The sequence below is a fragment of the Cornus florida genome, unplaced genomic scaffold (genome assembly GCF_030987335.1).
Source record: "Cornus florida cultivar Cherokee Brave unplaced genomic scaffold, ASM3098733v1 CherokeeBrave_3.0.0_Hap2_Chr04, whole genome shotgun sequence".
Classification (NCBI taxonomy): domain Eukaryota; kingdom Viridiplantae; phylum Streptophyta; class Magnoliopsida; order Cornales; family Cornaceae; genus Cornus; species Cornus florida.
Window position 1 is genome coordinate 37,556,931 of NW_026775574.1, and position 25,736 is coordinate 37,582,666.

General features: G+C 38.7%; 1 protein-coding gene across 3 annotated transcripts; it reads right to left on the minus strand.

The window, feature by feature from the left end:
• Positions 1–7,002: 7,002 nt before the first annotated feature.
• On the minus strand, positions 7,003–13,888 carry LOC132303156 (ferritin-3, chloroplastic-like). Of its 3 annotated transcripts, none has more exons than XM_059800300.1 (8): positions 13,810–13,888; positions 11,292–11,375; positions 11,146–11,206; positions 10,933–11,020; positions 8,058–8,119; positions 7,781–7,846; positions 7,477–7,552; positions 7,003–7,320 (listed from the first exon to the last, which is right to left on the minus strand). In XM_059800300.1, the coding sequence occupies exons 1-8, from the start codon at positions 13,812–13,814 to the stop codon at positions 7,271–7,273; spliced, it is 492 nt and encodes a 163-aa protein (XP_059656283.1). In that variant the 5' UTR covers positions 13,815–13,888; the 3' UTR covers positions 7,003–7,270. The 3 variants fall into 3 exon arrangements, with proteins under 3 accessions (XP_059656283.1, XP_059656284.1, XP_059656282.1); XM_059800301.1 differs by having other exon boundaries at positions 7,477–7,529; positions 13,777–13,888; XM_059800299.1 differs by having other exon boundaries at positions 13,777–13,888.
• Positions 13,889–25,736: the final 11,848 nt, after the last annotated feature.

The window sequence follows — 25,736 nt, forward strand, 5'->3', positions numbered from 1 at the left end:
TGCCTCCTCCAAGTCAACATGACTAACCTCCAAATGTTCATTCCTCATTTCCATAGAAGGTAGTAGTCTCCTTTTTACTAAGATTATAGTTTCTTCTACTCTAGGTGGAACTTTTATGCTGAACGCCACCTGGGCCAGTCCATCTACCTCTTTGTTCAAGTGTCTTGGTCAATGCTATAACTGATAAACATCAAATTGATTAAGTAATTGTAAAGCCAAGAAATGGAAAGGCCTCAGATGATGACTAAGGCATCTGTATTCATCAGCCAACTGGTTGATCACAAGCTTGGAATCTCCAATGATGAGTACACTTCTGGCTTTCATTTCTAGTAGAATTTCCAAACCAATTATGAGTGACTCATATTCAGCCTGATTGTTAGTACCCAAATAATCCAAAAAGAAAAAAAATGATATCTTCCTTTTCTTTGGTGAAATTATGACAATTCCGGCTCCTCCTCCATCACTAATACATGAACCATCAAAGAGTAATGTCCATAAAAAATGTTTGAGGTAAAGGTTATCCAACTCGTCACACATTTCTGTTGTTATTTCAGTGGAAGGGTGATCAGACAGGAATTCTGCTAATGCACATCCCTTAACAGCTTTCTGTAGAATGTACTTAAAACTAAACTTTATCAAGGCCAATGACCACTTTTCTATCCTTTTAGTAATCAAAGGCCCCGATAGCATGTACTTAATCAAATCAGTTTGAGAAACGATGTACACAACAATAGGAAGCATTTATATTCTTAATTTCATCACAGAATAATACAAAGCAAGACATAACTTTTTAATAGGAGTGTACCTATATTCCACTGGAGTGAGTACTCGACTAAAAAAGTAAATAGCTTTTTCTTTTCCCCACTCATTATTTTGCGCCAATAGAGTCCCAATGGACTCCTCAACGGCCGATAAGTATAACCTTAAAGGCCACTTCTTTATTAGGGGCATCATTATAGGTGGATTAGCCAAGTATCTCTTGAGTTCTTCAAAAGCTGTTTGATGCTAGTTTGTCCACTGGAAATCTTCTATTTCTTTCAACTTCAAGATGGATGAAAAAACATGGGTTTTTCCAGCATGGTTGGAAATGAATCTGCGAAGAAAACCTACTTGCCTTAGGAACCTCTGAAGCTCCTTCTTACTCTGAGGAGGTTGTGCTTCCATAATGGCCTTAGCTTTATTCTTATCAATCTCTATTCCTCTCTGATGCACCAAAAAACCAAAGAAATTTCCAACTGAAACTCCAAAAGCTCATTTCAATGGATTCATCTTTAGCTTGTGCATCCTCATCCTTCTGAAGGCCATTTCTAAGTTGATCAAGTGTTGAGGCTTTTCTGATGACTTGATGACCACGTCGTCTATATAAACCTCCATAAACCTACCGATCATATAATGGAAAATTGCACTCATCGGTTTTGGTAGGTAGCACCTGCATTCTTAAGGCCGAATGGCATTACCACCCATTCAAATGTCCCAATGGAGCCTGGACATCTAAATGCCGTCTTTGAAATGTCTTCCTTAGCAATATAGATCTGATTATAACCAGAGTGGCCATCCATGGACAATAGAATTCCATTTTTTGCCGTTGAATCTACCAATTGATCTGCCACAGGCATTGGATATTCATCATTTGGAGTTGCAAAGTTGATATTTCAGAAATCTATGTATACTCTTAGCTTGCCATTCTTCTTGATGACTAGCACTATATTTGAAAGCCATTCCACATGCCTGGTAGTTCTGATGAAACCCGCTTTTAAAAACCTTTCAATTTCTTCTTTAACTTTCAGAATAATCTCCTATGACATCCTTCTAGGAGGTTGTTTGAAAGGCTGGTACCCTTCTTTAATTGGTAGCTTGTGCTCCACCAATTCTCTAGAAAGACCAGGCAGCTCATCATATGTCCAGGTAAAACAATCCTTAAATTCTTTCAAGAGAGAAATCAATTCTTCTTGAAAATTTGGTTCCAATAGTCCGCTTATATAAGTTGGTCATGAATTTTCCTCCATCCCCAAATTGATTTCTAACAGTGGATCCTGAACCTTGGCCTTCAAATCATCAAGCTTTGCTGGAGCAGACTTCAAATTTGCTAGTTGAATCGCATCCAATTTACCTTCTAGATCTTCCGTGGTTTCTACCAAATTACTGAAAAATATCTTGGCATATCGTCTACTTCGTTCCAGCCGTAATTTGGCTAGGTATGCTTTTAATCTTTCCAGGCAACAGTTCACCGCCTGGTTCCTTGCCCTCTTTTTCTGGTGAGCTTCTTCCATTAAACTATTTAAAGTGTAAAGCGTTGGACGTCGGCCTGTGAGAAGATTGTTGGCCTTGACATCTCCTGGAACAACTCTTTAACTTCTTCTTTAGTAAGAGTTTTCCGCATTGTCGCCGACTTGAGTAGGCCCATGCTGTTTTTTCCAATGAACCTTACTGGCATGAACTCTCTATTGTAAAGCTTAGCATCTACATGATACACTTTAGCAATGAATTGTTTGTTATCTGATTCCACAATCTTAACTTCATCGCCATCCCAAAAAATTAGCATCTAATGCAACGTGGACGGAATGTAAAAATTGGGATGTATCCATTTGCGGCCTAATAATAAATTATAAGCCGCTGTAGATTCCACAATAAAGAATGCCGTCATGGTTGTAACATCTCCAACAATTAATTCCAGTGGAAGAATTCCCTGTGTTTCCACTGAACCTCCAGTGAAACCATTGATAGCCACGTCACTAGGAATTACATCCTCTGCTGTCTTGCCCAATTTCCTCATGACATTAATAGGAATAATATTTAGAAGTGAGCCATTGTCCACCAAGACTCTTGAAAGCGGACGACCCTTAATTAATACCTTTATATAGAGTGGCTTCAACTGCTGAGTCATTCCAATAGGGGGTTTCTCCAAAATCACCTTCTTTGGAGTTGGAAGTACATTATCTTGAATTCTACAAGGCTCTTGCAAAGCCTCGGTTTCTTCTTCTGAAAATTCCTCTGTAATTTCTTCTATGTGTATGCCGTCTATCCTTTCCTCTGGAACTAGATCCAATTCAGCAACTTCTGTTTCCTCTGGAAGTGACTCGTCATCAGCAACATCACCTATCATTGAAGATGGCTGATTTGGCTTGGATTCAAAGACCAATGGAAGGATAACAACCATGTTGCATGACATTTCTTCTGGAAAACTCCCAAAATGGATTTTCTTCAAACTGGATGAGTTTTTAGAACTCTCCAATTCTTTTACTGGGATTGCTTCTTGTGCCTTATCTTTTTCCATCAGGGACTCTTCTAGCTTAGAAGCGAAATCATCTAAGCATTCTGGGGCTCTATCTCTTCCTCTTGCTAATTTCTTGGTTAGGTCTGCTGGCTTTTTTACTTCATTTTTTGCTTTCCAGCCATGATCCTCCTCCCACAGCTTTCTTCCTTCAGCTCTTTTCCTTTGGAAACGACGTTTCTGTGTTCGCGTGTAAGCTGCCCTATATTTAGGAAACTTGGGATGGTCCACCCTTTTCCACCTTTCTGAATGAGGAATTAGCGGTTTGACCATCCTTGGTTTGAGGGTTTTGGTTTCTTTCTTTACCCAGACTTCTAAAGCAACTCTGGGCTTTCCATGAGAAACACTATAGAATTCCTCATCTTTTTTGGTAGGCCTTTCCACTTTTTCTTCACGAAATCTGGAATCTATTCTTGTTGATGAAAAAATGCTTTTTTTTTCTTATAAACCCTTGCTGGGCTTCTTGGCCGAAGCCTGAAATTTTCTGCATATTCAGGCCTTTTCTGATTGAAAGGCCTTCTGTTAACATGCCGTCCTTTGGCTGGAATGGTTATCGTAACTGATTCTACCGGTTGTTGGAAAGTCAAGCTGTCATGAATCTTTCTTTTCTGGCCACGCTCCTCACTTGATGTCTGCTCCTCTTTGTTCTTGCCCACCGATTTATGGACCTTGCATTGAGGCAACATGTAATAACCCTAATTTTAAAAGGATATTTCTGGTATTTAATTATTATTTAAATGCATTTTATTTGGTTATGTGGTATTTTATTTGATTATTTGCTTAATTGTTTTTAATTGTGGTGATTTACTTGGATTAAACTTGAATTAATTGAATTAATTGATCTTTTTTTTTTTTATTTATATTTAATTGGAATTATTTGTCTAAGTGTTTAATTGTATTTTCTTACATTAATTGTATTAGTATTATTTTCTTTTATGGATGTAATTGATTAGTTTTATAATTGTTTTAAGTGTATAATTGTTTTAACGGTATAACTTATTATAGGATTTTTATGTTTTATCACGGTAAGGGTTTTAGCCGACTTATAGTTGGTTTAGAATTAGAATTCGGTTTTTAAGTGAAGCCTATAAATACAATATTATACGTCTGTATAGGGTTAAAAACAAACCCTATTCCCGGAGTGAGAGGCAGAGAGAAACAGAGGGAAGGATTTGAGAGAAACATAGAGTGAAGTTAAGAGATACACAGAGGGGTTCAAGGAGGACGGGAATGTGTGTTTCTGGGTTGAACCAGGAGCACCGGAGGAGTGGAACGACAGTTTAAAAGGTGGTCGGAAAACTCAGAGACGGTGGTTTAGAGTTTCAAAACTGAAACTCAAAGCAAGTCTCTATTCTACTCTTTCCCTTAAATCTGTGCTCTGTGCATGCCTAGCTAGACTCTAGAGGTTTAATTAATGCTAAAACGAAATATTCATGCATGCTTAATTGGACTAAAACAGAGAATTTCATGATTACATATGTTTGTTCGTGATTTCTTTATTTCTTTGATCTTTATGAATGAACTGTTATTTAAGTTGAATCTTTACCTACTAAAACACTTAAAATAATTTAGTATGGACGTATGGGACTTAGGCTGAAGCTTAGAGGCCTTAACAATGAAGTTTTGGGGTTTACAGAGGCTGAACGGACAAAGAAGAGGACTTCAGCACCAACTTAGCCGTCTAAGTTGGAACTTAGTCGACTAAGTTGGCAACTTAGCAGACTAAGTTGGCAACTTAGCCTGCTCAGTTGGACCGCGACCTGGATTTTTGGTTTTAATCGTCCAGTTTTGCGTATTGTTGGTTTTTAGGCTGTGCTTGGATTGTACAGAGTTTTTGTACTCCGTTTAAACTGTTTTAAAGGATGTATGGGACTATTATAGACCTGTAAAATTATGAGGAGACATAAATTCATAATTGGATTAAGGAATAGGGCAAGAAGAACCTAAGGGAAACGCCGGTAGGATGCACACTGTTTTTGCTAGTTTTTACTTACCGGAACTTATCAAAGTTTTTATATATGATTTAATTATATATAATCATATTTCCACAGTTTTATAAGTATGGTGAATTAACTGAAATTAACTATGCTTAGTTTGGATTTAATTGATAGTTAAATGGTTGTTGATTGTATCAATTTATGGATAGTTTGGAGACTTTAAATGCTTAAGTTTATTTTAGTAGCTTAAAGTGTTTGAGACATGATTTGTAGGTCTTTTAATGAAAGCCTAATATCATCATATATGTAAAAAAAAAACTTTATTTGTGCATATCTTGGAAAATGGTTGATGAATATCTACTATTGTTTTTGTCAACTATGTTAGTTGGAAGATTGTATGCACCAATATGGGGCGGTGGCATACTAGGTATGGATTAGTTCAAACACTAAGTCCTACCTAATCTGGATTGAGATATGGATTAACCATTAAGGTTAAGTCCATCTCATATTTGAGTCATGTCAATAAAATAATTGAATGACCTACTTTGGTTTCTGGAAGATTTGTTATACATATATCAGATCACTATATAGATGGATGATATTTTATATTAAGAGTATACGGACTTTATATATTTATGATATGGTGACATGGTATGATCTTGAATCTTAGGACCATGGTTAGGGTGCGTATATCACCTAGGATGGATAACTGGACATAGCTGTTGTTCCCTGGTAGGTTTAGGTACACATGACCACATTATGTGCGATTTGCATGGTATCTCTACTCAGGTTGAAACAGACCTATTAGACTAGTGAACGTCCTATAGTGTGTACTATATATACATATATGGACTACTCTAGATATTGTTGAGCTATTTAGGATGTATCTGCGTATCGGATTTCTGTATGGATCGAAGTAAGATAGGACTTGCATGTGGGCCTGACCCACTCCCTTATTTTTCAGGTGTTCGTCAGTTCCAGTATAGTTAGATTTGGAAACACTTTTTAGCTCACTGCAGCTTTCACCCCCTTCCAAAGACCGGAAGAACCTCATTCTTTGGCTTTCTTCAAACTGGGATGGTAGTCCTAGATTCTCTCCAATAAGCTTTTTTTGTACAGGTTGTGTATGGCATTTGGAGGGAGAGGAATAATAAAACTTTTAGAAACAAATCGAGGACCCCTCAGGTTCTGATCAAGGATATCATGAATCACATTTGACTCAAGCTTACCTTTGTATCCTTCAAAGATTGCAAAGCCAGTAGAGTCATTGCAGCTTTATGGTCCCTTCCCAGCACAGTGATCAGGCCTCCTAGGAAGCGTCCTGACTAGCCATCTGCTTCTCTGCAGCTGACCGCAAGCTTTTGCCTGCTGCTATCCCTCTTATGGTGTTTGCTTTTCTTTAGAGTTGGTTGTGTCGTCTCGCTACTTTTTCTGCTTGTGCGCCTTTTGGCCCCCATTGTTCAGTCTCATTTTCTGCAATAGAAAGAAAAGGGGAAAGAAAAAGGCAAACAAAAAAACACACAACAAAAAGTTTTTGCTAGAGACCGATGTATTTTGTTGTATTAAACAGCGCAATTGCTTAAACTGCACCAATCTATTGAATGTTGTGGACATTATGAGTCCTCATCAGCAGTTGCTGATTACTAGCTCCAACGGTACAGTGCTTCCTGTACAAAGTTCGCTGGGTGCTGGGTGTTCTCTTGTCTCACGATTTACCTTCTCATGGCATATGATCTCATCTTGCTAAGTCTGCTTCAGATATAATAGGAGCACGCAAACAATTAATAAACGTGATTTGATTTCCAAGCACAAGAGCACACAGCAGAAACTTTTTCATAGATAATTAGTTTGCTAAAACAGTCTCATGAATTTTGCTCAGCTTCTTGGAGAAAAACAAGCCAGCCAATAACCGTCTAACATCAAAATACTTCACTCAAACAAACAACTATAATGCTCCAACCTTAAAAATGATTGCAAGGATGGAGCTAAGTTTTGCCAACTAACAAATCCATGACGCTCATATTTGAAAACATATCGAACAAACAATGGCTGGATTTCTAAATCATGCAGCAACCACATCATTAAGGAGCATCTGGTCGAAGTGCCAAGCACCTGCAAATTGACAGCCGCAAAGCAAACTTTAGTGTCAAGAAGATGAGTTGTCAAAATATGAACGAAAGAATTTACCAGTGTATTAAGGATTGATGAAAATTAATGCCAAGGAAAATAGGATGAAGAAAATTGGATGGCAAGGGGATGAAGGATTACCGTGGCCTTTGCCAACCCTTCGCAGCTGAGCAACATATTCTGATGGCTTCAACCTAACTCCAGAAAAAAAAATTAGCTGCGAAGGAAGGAACAAATTACCCAAATTATTTGCTTGGATGCTTCCACAAGAAATCTCTGAAGTCCCACTTACAAACATTTAGGTTTAAATAAAATTATTAAGAAAACGTACAAAAGGAAAATTATAAAATAAAAAAAATAAAAAGGAAAAAAAAAGAGGAAATTTTTTTTTTTTTGGGGGGGGGGGAGAGAGAGAGAGAGAGAGAGAGAGAGAGCAGTTCTCCACCTGCTCTACCAAGAACTCGCTCTCAATAAAATCAACTAGCTGCACATCGTTGTTCTGATCAGCTATCTGTAATATATTCAAGAAAGATAATATATTAGAAGAACATTGCCAGTATGCAAATGGTGTATCCATAATACCAGCTTAAAACATATTGGTTAAAGAAAACATGGTGTTTGAGACACAGAATAACCAATTAAAAAAAAAGTACACATATCCTCCACAGTGAAAAGGAAAATGGAAAAGGAAGACTTAAAAATGAGAAGATAAACCTTTTTACCTTGTGTAAATTCAGAAGTTTCTCATTTGTTAACTTTTCCAGGGACAACACAAGTTCCATTGCTGAATAAAAATGGCAAAATTTTAGTACCATGTCAATGATAAAACAGGCATGTGACTTCAAAAAAGTTCAATAACACTAGCAAAGCCAAGCTCATTCTCTTAGTGATTGGAGAAATAACCCAAAGTGCTTTAGACAGCCCTTCACAAGATTTGAACCTTTATTTTTCCATTGATTTATTATTACTGTCATCTAATATAAGTGCAAGACACTTAAGACACATGCGTACATGAAGTCAAGATTATTGTAAATATGTTCATCGATGCAGAACAACGTTATCTACATTTTTACATTATTTATAAAATCATAAAGTCAAATATGTGTATCATCTGTGTTTATTCAATGTTTACTTATTGTTAATGACTAATTGCTCTTAAAGCTTAAACTGATAAGAGTATATATAGCTAAAATAATTATATCATAAAATACACCTCCTCGTGTGTGGTCAAACTCTCCTTCACAAGTGAGAGAAATAGAAATACTAATTGTAAGGAAGGTGCCATGGATTATAACATTGGACCTATTTGCCATACCATGTTAACAATCAACTGCTCTAAAAGTTGAAACTCTTAAAGGAAGTGCAACTTGGGTATTTATATTAGTAACACTTGCCCCTTTAAAAAGAAAAACCAAAAGAGAATGCAATGTTAAGCGAATGATTGCCATAGGGTATGATTTGGCACAATATGTTATACTTCTGAATCTTTTTAGAACTGCCTTGGAGGGAAGGGCACGTGTATCTGCTAATGTCAGGTTCTTTCTTGGAGAACAAAGTACTGTAGTTCTTAGAGATCTTCAGAATTGACAGAATTGAGGTTGGATTCTGTGGATGTTTTCATGAGATCTTTTATATATAGTTTCTCTGTGTTAGACTGGTTACCTGATAGAAGCATTCAGTAAGGAGTTATGTCATCCTTTAAATTGCCTTTAAAGGATCTTTCTTTGTGTGGATTGCTAATATTGTTGCAATTTTGATATTAGATTAACTTGGACAGTTCTATGAGCAGACCATGTTTTTAAAATTCATGTCTTTTTTTACTTTTACAACTTCTATGAGAGGATAGGCAAAGCAGAAAGCTTAGGGCCATATTTGATTGGGTGGCATTGGATGGGGAAACTTTAAAATCCTAATATATATATATATACATATATTTACACACACGCAGAAACTTTTTACACTCCTCCCATGTACGGGATCATTGTGTTAAAGATAAGACTTTGAACACTTCATAGGCATAACAAAGATTAAGGCCCTGTTTGCATTGGCTTTTGAAAAGCCACTTTAGGCTTTCAGAGTCAAAAAACTGATTTTTGTAGTGTTTGGATGATTTTGTAGAAGAGCTTTGGGCCTCTAGAAGAGCGTTTAGACGAAGCTGGGTTGGACCAGCTTTTGTAGGAAGAGATGCGGGAAGCTGTTTTGGGGTTTTAATGAACTTTTCATATTACCAAGCGTGCCCCTTGTGATTCAAAGGAAAAAAATAAATTTCCAGTTGTATCCCACAATGTCATCGTTCTTCTTCTAACCCTCTCGCTGCAAATATGCCTCTCTGGCTCAAATTAGGTTTTTCATCCTCATCTCTATTATTTGCTCTCTTTCTAGGTTGTTGGTTTTATTTTTCAAAAAACATTCTAATTCCCTAAAACTTTTGGTTGATTCTTCTATGAACTTTATAAATCTCAACATCTATGATGGGTTCATTCGTTTAGTGAATTTAACAATAAAAATCGTTCTCTCACAGTCCATTGTTTCTAAATTTCTAATCTGAAATGCATTTTAAAATGCTTTGATTTAAGAAATCAAGCTCCGTTTTCATATAAAATTGCTAATCTATTGCTTATAGCTTGATTAATATATATAAATATTCAGTTGCTTTATTTTATTTGGTAAAATTAATTCTTTTGATATTTTGGTGGGCTATGCAATTGCTTATTGTAATTATGTCAATTTATTCCTTTGGTGAGATCAAATGCATAACTCCATAGAATGAAGAAGTGTGTGTGTGTGTGTATATATATATATACATATATATATATTATAAGTGCGTGTGAATTTGCATGATTAGAATATGAAGTATACTGCTGCTTGATAGATATGTTAAATACTGCTATTATGGGATTTTTTTGGCCTTGTTATCCTATACTTTTGGTTTGGAGGGCTTGTTCTCCCTCTCAAGGATCAGGAATTAAAAATTGATTCATTGGGACAATGTTAGAAAAAGATAGGTAGTTCCTGGACAATAGTTAATTAAATTTAAGGGCAGAAGTGTAAATTCATTAGTAAAAAAGTTTTGACAAATGTTTTGCCAAACGCACACGAAAAAATTATTTGTCATGGAAAGCTCTTCTAAAACATAATTACCAAACAGTACGCTTAAGTTAAGTAGAAGTGACCTCTTTCGCTTCTCTTTTTCTTATGTATAAAAGCGAAAGTAAAAGCTATGCCAAACGAGGCCTAAGTAAGATGGTAGACATGCATGAAATTGCAATGAAAAAATGCATCTTGTGTCAACTCCCAGACAAAACAATAGCAGCCAAATGAGGTTGCTACTTGAGCAAATATCATTATAGATGTACATCAGTGCAATACACCTGAATACCTGATAACACATGCAATGCTGTTGACATCAAATGCATATGAATAACATCTTAGAACAAGTGTGCCTTTTAAGAAGGTACAAAGTCCCACAAACACATTTTCATGTACACCAAGTTTAAAAAAAGCCATGGGGTGATGACCATATAGTAATTGCACATAATTTTTCAGCAAGGCATGTACATTTATCTGTAACGCAGTAAAGTGGCTACTCAAACATACCATACAATGCATCTCCCTTCTCAATGTGATCAAAGTCAGACACGGGCATGAGCATAGACTGTAGCTTCACTTTTCCTCCTCTTTTATTCTGAATGACAAAAAAGGTTTTAAAAAAAATTAGAATACAAAGTAAAAGCACAAGTAATTACCAACTCTGAAACTAATTGGAACTTTTGAGAAAGGAGGAAAGAGAAACCATATTTTAGCAAAAACCTGATATTCCATAAATTTCTCAGCATGCTGCCTTTCTTCCTGACTAGATTCCTTGAAAAACCTATTTGTAGTCAAACAAATCAAATCAGCACAAACATATATAACACCAACAAAAATGATAGGTCTTTTGGGATCCAAGAGATTACTTAGCAAGGCCTTTGAGAGCAACATTGTCCCTGTCAAAGTAGGCATACATGGCGTGATACACATAGGAGACATTGTATTCCACACTGTCATTCATCAAATAGAGATATTAGAAGATTATAAATATATGGAAAACATAAACATTACGGGGAATGAAGAATAAGGGATGTAATGTCACTATAATTAAGAGAGAGAAAACACAAGAAGTCAATTTTACATTAAGAAAAGAGCAAACAGACACTGCTTAAGAACAAGTATGGAAGAATATTGTGTCTGTAAACATATCAATACAGTATATCTAGAAAATGAATCTGTACAAGAAATAAATAGAGGAAATGAAAACAGAGAAAAAACACCAGGAGCTTCAAGCATGAATCTTTTTGTTTTTTGCGAAAACATGCCAAAAGAAAAGAAGTACCAGTTTAAAGCTTAAATTTCTTCAGTATTTGGGATATGAATAAAGCAGAACCGGAGAAAGCTGTAGGACCGGATAATATACATATAGGGGCTTGGAGAATTTTAGGTAAGATATGCATTGTACGGTTAACAAAGTTGTTTAACAAAATTTTATGAGAAAAAAATATGATGCCAAGTGGGTGGAAGAAAAACACAATAGTACCAATCTATAAGAATAAAGATGATATACAAAATTGTGGAAAGTATAAATGAATTAAATTAATGAGTCACACAATGAAATTATGGGAAAGTATAATCAGGCATCCGATAACCAATTCGGATTTGTGCCGGGTAGATCCACTATAGAAGCCATATATTTGACAAGACAACTTATAGGAGAGCATAGGGGCAAAAAAAAAGACTTGCGTATGGTTTTCATAGATTTGGAGAAGGCATATGATAGAGTGCCAAGGGACAAAATTTGGTGGGCTCTACAAAGAAAACAAGTACCTATAAAACTTATAAATCTATTCAAGACATGTATAGTGAGAACTTGACTGGAGTTGACACTATATACGGGAAAACTAGTGATTTCCCTATAAAGGTGGGACTACACCAAGGATTGGTGTTGAGTCCATGCTTATTTGCGATAAAATTAGCCGAAAAAACGAAAGATATTCAAGGAAACATCCCATGGTGATGGTATATGTTATTTGCGGATGACATAGTCCTAATAGATAAATCTAAGGAAGCCTTAGCAACAAAATTAGAAAAATGATGAAAAGCATTAGAGTCAAGGGGCCTAAGAATAAGTAAAACTAAAACTGAATATATGGCATGTAAATTTGATGAAGTAGAAATCGATGACAATATAAATATCATACTTCAAGACCAAATAATTACTCAAAAGAACTATTTCCGGCACCTAGGATCAATACTACAAAAAGATGGGGAGATAGATGGGGAGATAGAAAATCGGATTGGAGCCAAATGGGCAAAATGGAGGCAAGCTAGTGGTATCCTTTGTGACAAAGGAGTACCAAATAAACTAAAAGGAAAATTCTATAGAACTGTTACCAGGTGGCAATGATGTAGGGAGCGGGAGTGTTGGGCGTTGAGAAAGACACAAATACAACGTATTCATGTAGCAGAAATGAGAATGCTACGTTGGATGATAGGAAACGAGTGAGGGGAACACTAGGTATAACATTTATCATTTATAAATGATAAAAAGAGAAAGAGTTGTTTGTATAGAAGGTAAGTGACAAAGAGGCCGACCAAAACTCACATTGGATGAAGTAATTAAGAACTATTTGAAAAATCTAAATTTAAGAATGGACATTGTAAAGATATAAATCAACCACCTTGATTCTAGGTTGATTTGTATACCTTGATGTCATATCAAACTACAGACATGGTGTATAATTAACTATGAAAAAGAGAAAAGAAAAAAAAGACATGGTGTATAGTAGAAGGAATGGAAAAAGAGCCCATCTCTATAGGATAAAGGCAAGGATGATGATGACGCTGATGTATAAAACAGAAAACTCTAGCCATCTCAGCCTACCAAATATAATTGCGTATTTGAATAAATTTTTACATTTACAAAAAAGCATAAACAATGTAAGAAGTTTGTTACTTGTATTTTCATTTTACCATCAACCAAAGGGAAGGAATACAAAATCATTTATTAACACTTGCTGTACAGATAAAAAAATTTCTTGCATGTATCCTCATTAATCATATTATAAGTTAGAAATAAGAAAATTCTATACATATAATAGCTCTGTACAAGATTCAACACATATATGATTTTATAAAATATATCTTGTATGCATCCTCATTAATCATGGGTCCACAAATATTTTGTAACTTGTACTTTCCCCAAATACAAAAATTTTATAACTTGTACTTTTCACAATTTTCTCATCAGCCAAACGGAATGAACAAAAAAATACGGAATCCCAAATAAACTAGCTCTAGTCGCTCTCCAAAACAGAGACACAAATATCATTTTCAATAACCAGCAGAAATGGCCATATAAACACATGCATATATACATAAATAAATAGAGAGAGAGCAAAACAGAACGCATCTGATCTATTCGTTGATGGCTGCCTCGACCTCATTGGAGTACTTTTGGCGAGCAAGCGACGCTTGACGAACAGTCGGAACGAGGAGGAGCTCCTTCTTCACTTCTTCGAAAGGCTCGAACAGGATGTCCAGAAATAGCCGACTATTCATGAGGATGCCAAAGACGGCATGGGCCGGGTGTGACCCGCGTGAAGAGTAATGGACTGGGTAGTTGACCTCGGTCCATACCGAATTCATTTAAAGCAGGCCAAAAAATAAGGATCTGTAAAATAAAGCCAAGCCCAAGAAGAAAAAGGCCCGACAATGAGAGCCCAGCAGGAGAAGTCAGTTAGGAAGCTCCTAGAACACTTGTAACCGTGTATAAACAATTGAGGATGCCAAAGACGGCATGGGCTGGGTGTGACCCGTGTGAAGAGTAATGGACCGGGTAGTTGACCTCGGTCCATACCGAATTCATTTAAAGCAGGCCCAAAAATGAGGATCTGTAAAATAAAGCCAAGCCCAAGAAGAAAAAGGCCCAATAATGAGAGCCCAACAGGAGAAGTTAGTTAGGAAGCTCCTAGAACACTTGTAACCATCTATAAATAGACGGAAAAGAGAGGGAAAGGGGGGATGATTCTTGAAATGTAATGAAATTCTGTAAAAAGGATAGGGAAAGAAATTTCTTGCATCTTCAATGGCGCCGTCTGTGGGAAACGATGAAGATTGACTCAATCAAAATTCATTCGTCAAGTAAAAGTTTGATTTCTGAAGGTTGAATTCAGATCAGCGAGACTCTAATCTGCGAGATCCTGATCTGGACTCAGTAGAATTTTTTGTTTAGTTGATCTTTGGAGTTAGATCTGTGTAGTCGTGATCTGGCTCGCACAGCTAGATATGCTGAATTCACAGTGAGAAGGATTCCGATCCAGTTTGAAGAAATCGGAATTCAGCTATCTCAGAATCAGATCTGGTGTATTTGTGTGAGCAGAGGTCAGATCTGATCAAGATTTTGCAGTTAATGACTCTGCTACGATCAGGAACCATGATTGGAAGTGAGAATACCGATTTACAGGCAAATGACCAGCAGACGAAGCTTGATGAGTTGACGAACATGATCAAAGCTCTCAGAAGAGAGAATGCAGAGTTGAGAGTTGGAATGTAGCGTCAAGAAGTTCCGGCGATTCCGCGACCACTTCTAGCAGGCGAGGGAGGTATACAACCCGATGTTGCACACCAAGGCGAGCAAGAAAGGAACAATCACATGATCTTCGCTGCGAGGAGGTCAGGCCAGATGATTTGCCGCCAAATGCTTGCCGCGTGAGGGATCAATTCACTTGGATCCACAGCGCGAACAGATCAGGTGGAACGAAGCCATAACTTTTGATCCATATCAAGAAAGGCACAATCGAGAAGAAGCTGTGGAGTTTGGTCAGCATAAAGCTACACCGCTCTGGCAGAAGGAGTCAACGGAGGAAAGATCGCTCGATCCGCCTTACCGGCCTTCAATGGCCACGTATGATTATGGAAGTTCAGAGCGAAGATCTGCAGATCAAAGAATTGTTACAAGGTTCCAAAGGGAGAATGAGGCCCTCCGATCAGCAGCACGAACAGTTGATTCGCCTTTCACTGATGAGATCCTGAATGCTCCGAGTCCGAGGAAATTCTCCATGCCTATTTTCATTTTGTTCGACGGAACGACCGATCTGAATTCTCCATCCGATTGATCCGACGGAAATTCTCCATACCTATTTTCGAAGCTTGTGCGATCGATTCATAAGCCAATACTATGTGAATAAGCGCCCGGCCAAGGATATCTCGAGTCTGTTCATAATGAAGCAGCGTGAAGATGAGCGTCTCCAAGCTTTTCTTACTAGGTTCAACCTTACTAAGAGCATGGTGATTGAGTGCCATCCTTCCAAAGCGGTTCAAGCATTCAAGCTAGCAATGAATCGTGGTACACCATTTCACACAAGCCTGGTGGTGAACACACCGAAGACTATGGATGAGTTGAATGAAAGAGCCGACTGATTTATGCGTCTGAAGGAGGAAGAAGCAGTTAACGCTCGGAAAACCTCCATAATATCAACGGAGGAGAAGACCAAAGCCAAGATCCGTCAAAAAGAGGCTCCACCACAGCGACAGACCTCCTGGAAGGCAGAGAAGAGACCTAGAAAAGAAGAGCTGATCACTCCACTAAAAGTTACTCTCGCAAGGCTGTATCAAGAAAATAAAGATAAGTTTCGCTCTCCCTTGCCAATTAGATAACCTTTCGAGCAGAGGGATCAATCTAAACATTGTGCTTTTCATAGTGATTTTGGTCATCAGACTAATGAATGCAGGAACTTAAGGAGGCAGGTGGAGATGTTGATAGCAAGAGGAGAGTTTATAGGATATATTCAAGGGCTGGCGATAGAGCAGAACCGACCGGTAGAGCAAGTGAAGAGGAGTCAAAAGCCGAGCTCCCATAACGCACAACCAGTTTAGATAATAAACGCAATTCACGGTCGACCTAAGCCGAGCGAGGAGTCAGATGAATTGCTCAGGACTCGCCTTTGCCAAGTACAAATAAAGAGGAGGATAGGAAGTGTGAATGCTTTGCACCAGCAGAATGTGTCAACGTAGATAAAGTTCAAAAGAATGGATCTGTTGCCCGTTCAGACGCCATACGAAGATCCATTAGTTGTCAGCTTAACAGTGGCGGAATGTTTAGTACGTAGAGTTCTGATTGATCCTAGGAGCAGTGCAAACGTCATGCCAAGAGTTACGTTCGATCGGTTCGAGATCAAACCAGAGGAGCTTAAGCCAACCGGGAATCCATTGCTAGGATTTGATGGAAAATGGGTGGACCCCATTGGCATGGTAGAAGTAACAGTGCAAGCCGCAGAAAGAGTTCTGACTAAGAGCTTTGTGGTCATTGAAATCCATCCATCTTACAACCTTCTGATGGGAAGAGGGTGGATTCACAGAGTTCAAGGTGTTCCATCAACTCTGCACCAAGTGATGAGGTGCCTGGGACCAGACGGAACAAAAGTGATAGATATTCATGGGAACCAGGTTGCAGCCAAAGAATGTTATTCTGTCACCTTAAAGTCTGCCGAAAAAGGAAAAGCTCCTATCCGATCTACGAGCCCAAAATAGCAATTACAGGAGCCTCCTCTTAATAAGAGTGGAGAGGATGAACCTTTGGTCTTGACCGAAGAACCTCTTGTTGACGTATAGATTGACTATGATAAACCAGACCGAACCACAAGAGTGGGAACTAAACTTGCTGAGGGGGAGAAACAGAAGTTGATTGACTTCTTGTCTCAGAACGCAGATGTGTTTGCATGGAGTCATTCAGACATGCCAGGAATTAGTCCTTTTGTGTCTTATCATTCCCTAAATGTAAATCTGAATGCAAAACCTGTAAGGCAGAAGCAGAGAAGATTCACCCTATAGCGTAATTAAATCATAGCAGAAGAGATTGATCGGTTGCTTGATGCAGGATTCATCAGAGAGGAGCAGTACCCGGACTGGCTCTCAAATGTCGTTGTTGTGAAGAAGAAGAATGGGAAATGGCGAGTGTGTATTGACTTCACCAATCTAAACAAAGCCTGCCCGAAGGATAGCTTGCCTTTGCCGAAGATTGATCAAATGGTGGATGCCACTACTGGATATGAACGGTTGACCTTCCTGGATGCTTACTCAGGTTATAATCAAATCCCCATAGACCCGAATGATAAAGAGAAAACTTCTTTTGTTACTGAACAAGGAACCTACTTCTATAAAGTCATGCCGTTCAGACTAAAGAACGCATGAGCTACCTATCAAAGGCTGGTCAACAAGATTTTCAAAAATCAGATGGGGAAGATTGTGGAAGCATACATTGATGATATGGTGGTGAAGAGTAAGAAGAAAGTTGACCATCTGGAGCATTTGCGGGATGTATTTGGGGTGTTGAGGAGCTATGGAATGAAGCTTAATCCAACCAAATGCTCATTCGGCGTAAGTTCTGGCCAATTTTTGGGGCACGTGGTCAATCATAGAGGAATTAAGGCTAGCCCAACTCAAGCAAAAGCTCTGATCAAAAATGCTGAACCAAAGACAATCAAAGAAGTACAAGCCCTCACAGGTCGGATAGCCGCGCTAAGTCGGTTCAACTCTAAGTTGTCAGATCGCTGCAAGCCATTTTTTGAAACAATACGAGGCCATATGAGGCAGGCCTGGGGGGATGAGCAACGACAGGCGCTAACCAGTTTAAAAGAATATATGCGGAGTCCTCCGGTCCTATTTGCTCCTGAGTCAGGAGAGAAGCTTTTCGTGTATCTTGTAGGGTCCAGTATCGCGAAAAGCGCCATTCTGATCCGTTGTAAAGAAGGAAAACAATATCCAGTGTTCTATGTCAGCAAAACGATGACCGAGCCTGAACGGAGATATTCAAAAGCTGAACGAGTGATACTCTAGCTAGGCAATGCAAAAAGGAAGCTCAGGCATTACTTTGAGTCCCATCCTATCATTGTTCTAACCACCTTTCCGATAAGGGTAATCTTGTATAAGCCAGATTTGTCAGGGAGGATGACAAAATGGGCCATAGAGCTAAGCTCGTTTGACACAACATACGAACCCAGAACGGCTATTAAAGGGCAAGCAGTGGCTGATTTCTTGCTGGAATGTGATACGGAAGATTCAAAGGAGGACCCTCGGGGTTGCTCATGGAAGCTCTTTGTAGATGGCTCCTCGAATCAGATGGGGGTAGCCATAGGGATCAAATTGCAGACGCCAGAAGGCACATCCCTAAGTCAGGCGCTCAGACTTGAATTCAGAGCCACCAACAATGAGGTAAAATATGAAACATTGCTGATTGGACTAAAGTTAGCTAAAGAGCTGAAGGTCAGTAACTTAGTCGCTTTTAGTGATTCATAGCTGATTATTCGGCAGGTGAACGGAGAGTACGGAACCAAAGATGAAACAATGGAAGCATACCATTCTGCCGTTATCCGCGAGGCTAAAGACTTTGATAAAATTGAGTTCATCCAGTTGCTGAGAGAGCATAAAGAAGATGCCGATCGATTAGCGTGCAGTGCGTCAAGTTCTGGAGAAACACTAGTGAGGGTGATTCCAGTGGGTGTATTGTGTTAGCCATCTATCTTTGGGGAACCATCAGGCTTAGATCCTTGGCAAGTGAATGTCATCCCATACGAGCTAAGTTGGATAGATCCGATCATAACTTATATACGGGATGGTGTTTTGCCTGAACAAAGAGACGAAGCAAGGAAAATCAAATCGAATGCTGCAAAGTACGCCATAGTGCATAACCAGTTGTACAGAAGATCTTTTTCCGGACCATACTTGAAGTATGTCACCCCCACTGAAGCTCGGTAGATACTGCGAACTATTCATGAAAGTGTATGTGGAAATCATTCAGGGGGGAGATCTTTGGCGCACAGAGCAATGACACAAGGATATTTTTGGCCGAACATGTCGCAGGATGTAGAAGAATTTTCTAGAAGGTGTGATAAATGCCAGAGGTTTAGACCACTGATCCACCAACCACCTGAGGACTTACACGTAATGGCCACACCATGGCTTTTCGCGCAATAGGGGATGGATGTGGTTGGTCCTCTGCCGACCGCGAGGTTTTAGAACAAATACGTTTTGCTAGCAACAGATTACTTTACTAAGTGGGTAGAAGTAGAGCCGTATCCTAGTGTGACCCAAACTCATGTGAGACGCTTTATCTGGAGCAATATTATTTGCCGCTTTGGTGTTCTAAGGTTGATCGTCATGGACAATCGAACTAATCTTGATAGCAAGCAAGTAAGGGAGTTGTTCGAAGAATATGGAATTAACCAAAAGTTGGCAGCAGTTAGCCATCCACAGGCAAATGGTCAGGCTAAGGTCACACACAGAACAATCTTTGTTTACATCAAGAAGAAGCTAGAGGATCAAAAAGGAAAATGGTTAGACGAACTTCCGAACGTCTTGTGGGTTTACTGAACAACCCCGAGACGGCCGATCGGGGAAAGCCCATTTGCCATAGTGTACGGCACTGAGGCAGTTATACCGGTCGAACACTTAGTTCCAATTATCCGAAGCTTATCGTGGAATCAAAAACAGAATGATAGTATGCTGAAGTTTAACCTTGATATATTAGAGGAGAAAAGAGATGCCGTGGCAGTAAGGCTCGCGTCCTATCAGCAGACCCTCACTAATAGCCACAACAAAAAGGTGAAGCATAGAGGCTTCGCCCCTGGTGATCTGGTTCTGAAAAGGAAGGTGGGGATGGTAAAAAAGATGATGTCACCATGGGAAGGCCCATACAGAATTGCAGAAGTCATAGGAAAGGGGGCATACGTTCTGGAGACCATGGCAGGAAGGTTGGTGAACAAGCCATGAAACGCTACATCTTTAAAAAGGTATTACCAATAGAAGATTAAGTTGTATTTCGAGTAATGATTCATTTTCAGTTGTGTACTTGCGAATGTATAAAATTCCTTGAAGAATCTATAAAAAATGATACTTCTTTTCAGAAAGCTAATTAAGCTTTATCTTAGCAAAGTAAGTGGTAGCTGGCACTATGAGCCGAACGCCAAAAACTTGCCAAAAATAAAAAGTGAAAGTGGCAAGTGGCATTCTAACCGAGTGCCAATCACTTAGCAAAGTAAGTGGTAGCTGGCACTATGAGCCGAACGCCAAAAACTTGCCAAAAAATGAAATCAATTGCTATTGCTGAAGTACAGACAAAGGCAGTAAGAGGTTATAAATAAATAAAAAAACTTGGACAGGATTCAATAAAAAATCATTCATTTCATTCATGATGAACTTTAAGGTTACAAAGATGAAGTATACAGATGAAATGAATACAGAGGAAAAAGTTGAGACATCAAAAGGATCTTAGCTAGTGGCATCCGCTCCATCAGCTTCTTGGCTGCGCTGAGCAGCTTCTTCGCCATCATTGGTTGTCCCATCTACACGAGGAGAGTCAAACTGAATAACTGATTCGTTCTGCTAAGCTCCATCCTCAATAGCAGTTGCAGAAGGAACCATGGTGGACAAAGGAGGAACGTCCAAAGGCTGAGCATTGGAGGGAATAGGGATGACCCTAGAGGAAGCGATCTCTTGACATTCGTCAAAGATATGCCGGCAGGAGTGAAGTCTGGGTTAACATAGACTCCTAAGGGATTGATATTTAGCTCCTTATCAACCTCATCTGGAGAGGAGCTGGTCTGACCTTCAGCTGGAAGACGTTCGGTGTAACCTTTTCGGTACCCTTGGGCATACTTGAGGGTCCTGATCCTGGAGAAGCGAGTATGAAGGGCCAGCATTCCAGTATTCACTTTGCCAATGATGCCGAGCAAGGCGTGGCGTTCATCCAAGGCTCTTTTTTCAAAGTCCATTTGCGCAGCTTGTTCGACACCCAGCAAATGTTGAAGTTCTTCCTTCTCAGCCCTGACCGTCTCACGCTCGGTCTGCCAGACACTCTTCTCAATCTGCAGACCGTCCCTCTCATCTTGAAGGGAGTCTACATCGTTCTTCAGAGCATCCCTTTCATTCTCAACTTTATTAAGCTGAACCATCAGTTCAGCGTTCTTGGTGCTAATAATTTTGTTCTCCTTATTGGCCATGTCAAGACTGCTGGCAAACTTGCGCACCTTAGCATTGCACAACTCAATCTGTTTCTGCATGGTCATCATGCCGAACAAGGTTTGTAGGGCAATGCACGAATACTACTTAAGCCGAGCGTATATTCATAGGAATTAAAGTGTGAAGACAGTCTCAAATTAAATGGTTGAGGGATAGAAAATTACCTCCATTGCAGCCAGAGGAAAACGGTTGAATATCTCCTTTTGAGATAAACCTTTGGCCACCTCAATGTCCTTGGAGGACCACAAGTTCTTGTAATATGCCATAGCGTTTGAGCCATCCACGAACATGGTTTCATTTGATTTTACGGCCAATCCATCCGCTCGGATGAATCGAGGAGTCCATGGAACAACGCCTGAGGCAGAGGTTGTGCCGGACCCAGAAGGAGTAGGTGGCCTCATGGTTATTAAAAGCCCAAGGCACATCGAGGCACTAGAGGTCCCTTGGAGCCTAGGCGCGAGGCGCACGGCGAGGCGCGAGCCTGAGTGATGTGAGGCGCACAAGTAAAATTTTAAAACAATAATTCTTAACAAAAATAACACAATTAAACAATGAACATCCAATAATAAAAACACTAAATAGAATGGAGTCAATGGAGTGACGGACCAAGTTAAATTCAGTAAACAACATTCACACTTTCAGCAAATACCATTCAGAAAGATGCATTCAAAATTTAAATAATCTAGCATACAGCATGTAGCAAAATTTAGTAAATTGCATTCAAAAGAAGAAAAAACAGAACACAACAACAAAAAAAAAAAAAAAAAAAAAAAAAGAAGAGACAGGCAGCCTTAAAGAAGAAAGGAGAAAAAAAATACAGCGAGAAAAACAATACAACGAAGAAAAAAAATATAGGCCAGAGAGACAAAAAATAAATAAAAAAATACAGTAAGAGAAAAAATACAAGGAAGAAAAAAAATACAGGCCAGAGAGAAAAAAATAAATAAATAAATATAGCGAGAAAAAAAATACAACGAGAAAAAAAAAAATACAGGCCAGAGGAAAAAAAAAAAATACAGCGAGAAAAAAATACAACAAAAAAAAAATACAAGCTAGAGAGAAAAATATATATATATATAGACCCAGAAGAACAAAAACATAGATGGAGAATAAGATAGAAGAAAAAAAAATAAAAGAGACCCATAAAAAGAAAGAGACCGAAAAAAACACAAAACCAGATACATAGAGAGGAGGAAGAAAAAAAGAGACCCAGAAGAACAGAAATAGAGACGGAGAAAAAGATAGAAGGAAAAAAAAAAAAAAATAGAGACCCATAAGAACAAAAACAGAGATCGAGAAAAAGATAGAAGAAAAAAAAAATATACTAGTCTACCAGAGACCTAGAAAAAGAAAGAAGAAAACCAGAGATATAGAGAAGAAGAAGAAAAAAAGAGACCAAAAAAAAAAAAAAATAGCGAGATATAGAGATTAGAGAATAAGCAAATGAAGAGAGAGAGAGAGAGAGCGAAGAGGAGAAGAGAAGAGGAGGAGGAGGAAAAAAAATTACTAAACTGACCTGGTAGGTTGATTCGGTGATTCCGGCTTCATCTTCGTCGGATTGAAGCAACTGATAGCCCTCTCTTCTCTTCTTTCTTTCTTTCTTTCTTTCTCTTTCCCACTCCCTCACGTCTATATTTCTGCTGCAGCTTTTACTATAGATTGATTTGTTTTGTTGACTAGTGGGAGACATTGGGTTGCCTCACAAGTCACAAAAAGACAAATTTCCATTTTGTACTTAAAGTTTCCATTTCGTACTTTCAGTTTTCAAAAGCTGTAACTATATATATATAATAATATAAAGTAAAAAAGCAAACACATGGTACACGTAATACATAAAAGGAAACAGCCAAACAAATTATAAAAGGACCATAGAATATATGAAGCGCACCTCTTAAACCATCCAAGGCGCAGACCAGGCGCGCGCCTAGTGAAAATCGCTGCGCCTGGGCTAGCATGAGGCGTAAAAGCTGCGCCTGTACCTTGCGCCTAGGCGCGCTTTTAATAACACTGGGTGGCCAGGAGGCATGGGCCCCTCAGCCCGGAAGTCCGAACTCTCCTTGATAGAGGAATGTCATCAGGACTGGGTTCACTGTCAGGCTGAGGCCTCTTCCCTCGCTCTTTATCTTGAACGAACGCGGTGGCAGAGGCAGAAGGATTGTTGACTTGAGAGGTTGCATTCAGATTGGAAGATGGAGTGCTAGAGATCGGATTAGCAGCTACCACGTTCGGAGTGATGCTGGAAGTAGTGGCAGAAGAGGATGCCAAGGCTGGAGAAGAAGCTGTTGCAACAGCAGCAACGGTCCTAGGAGGATCTTTCTTCTTGCTGAAGGAAGGGATCTTGAGTTGACTCATTGTGCTGCCGAAGGCCGAAATATCAGTAAGGTTTTCTGAAATAAGTAGATCTGAACAAGAAGGAACGTTGCTCAGAATGTATTCCTGAACGTAATTGATCTTATACCTACAAATACCGTAGCTCAATTCGTTCTAAGGGATACGCAGGGAATGGCATAGAAAAGTGTAAAAACGAGGAATGTAAGTTTCACAGGGGCAATCACTTGCATGGGTTTTGAACTTTTTATATGAAGAGACAGAACACTCGCCAAAGGCGTTCGGGATAGGGTAATCCCTTGCAGCCGGAGCGGACCAGGCACCTCTGTAATACCCTAATTTCCAAAATGATATAATTGGAATTTATTTAATTGTTTTAGGTGCTATTTAATTGATTATTTGATTATTTGTTTTATGTGCATTTAAATGTAATTATCTGGCTATGTGTTTAATTGATTATTTTAATTGATCATTTGATTATTTGTTTTATGTGCATTTAAATTTGATTATATGGCTATGTGTTTAAATGATTTATTTTAACTTAATTGTTTAATTGTATATTTTTGATTAATTGGTTAATTGTTATTTAAATTAATTATTTGATTAAGTGGTGTTTTAATTGACGTGTTTTATTTAAATGGCTTGTATTACTTAATTGGTTTAGATTTTATGTGGTCGTATGTTTAGTTTAGGTTTAAGGTTTTCTTGTATGAAGATAGTTTCGCCGACTTATATTTCAAGTGGGGTTTAGAATTAGGGTTTAGTGAAAACTTATATATATATACTGTATAATTCGACTTAGGGTTTAGCCGTATATATATATTCTTGGTTTTGTCTGCTAGGGTTAGAGAACCCTATCACGTACTGTGAGGCAAAGAGATTCAGAGAAGGATTTGGGAGGAAAAGAGAGAGAAACTTGAGGGGAAACAGAGAGGCTCAAGGAATAAGTAACGGGAGTTTCTTGTGGGTAGAACCAAGAGGCAACAAAGGAGGGGAACAGTGATCAGAGGAGGAGAACAATCTTGGGGTTGTTGGAACTCAGAGACGGTGGTTTAGGTTTCAAATCTGAAACCGAAGGAAAGTTTCATTCTATCTCCTTCCTGTAAACTTGTGTTCTGTGCATTCTATATAGTCTCCAGGAATCTAATTAAACTTTTAAAACGGACGTTTATGCATGTTAGATTAGGCTGTAAACTGTTTTACGTTCTTGTAACTGAAACTGTGGTTCTTGCATAAACTGTTTTGTTTCGGTTTTAAATTTTTGTCAAGCAATGCTTGTTGAAATTTGAGGAGCCTTTAAAGTTCTTAATTGAACTCTAAGAACTTTAAAAAAATTCTGGAGCAAAGGGTTGAACTTCGCTGGAAGTGAAGAAGACAAACAGAGGAAGCATAAACTGTTTCAATCATGGTTTAAGCTTTTATCAAGTAATTCGTACTGGAATTGGAGAAGTTTCTAGGATTGTTAGGACTTAAATTGAACCTTAAAAATCTTTAGCAAAAGTGGGACAGAGGATTGAAACTTCGCCGGAAGCGAAGAAGGCAAACAGAAGAAGCAGAGAAGGAAAAATAGAGGCTGGGTGAGTGGAGGCGGCTCCACCCTTCAATGGAGGCGGCTCCATTGAAGTGGAACCGGCTCCACAAGGTGTTAAGGCAGCTCCAAGGTGGGTGGAGCCAGCTCTACCTTTTGGAATTGCCCAGTAAGTGGATTTTTGCTACTCCAGGGGCTAAAAGGCAATTATAAACTTTGATGGGGGGTTCTTAAATGATGTTTATAACACATTAAAGACCTAGGATTATTGGTGTAGGCTATGGGAATGGACATCATGAAACATAGAAAAATAATATGCATATTGTCAAAGAAGGAGGAAGATTTAATTGCTAGTTGTTTTAGCAAATTAAATGGACTGAAATGAAATGTAATTTTGGGATTTTATATCAATGATTTATATAACATTATTAAGTTCCAGGAATGTTGGTTTCGACTGTAGTTATAGACATCATGAAATTTAGATACTAAATTGTAT

Bases quoted from the DNA above. Each gene is read 5' to 3' on its own strand.
- LOC132303156 (XM_059800299.1), bottom strand. From the start codon at position 13,814: ATGAGGTCGAGGCAGCCATCAACGAATAGATCAGATGC. The intron at 7,847-8,057 runs GTAAAAAGGTTT...AATATATTACAG, and splicing joins AACTTCTGAATTTACACAAG to ATAGCTGATCAGAACAACGA. The intron at 7,321-7,476 runs GTAATCCTTCAT...GTCAATTTGCAG, and splicing joins AAGGGTTGGCAAAGGCCACG to GTGCTTGGCACTTCGACCAG.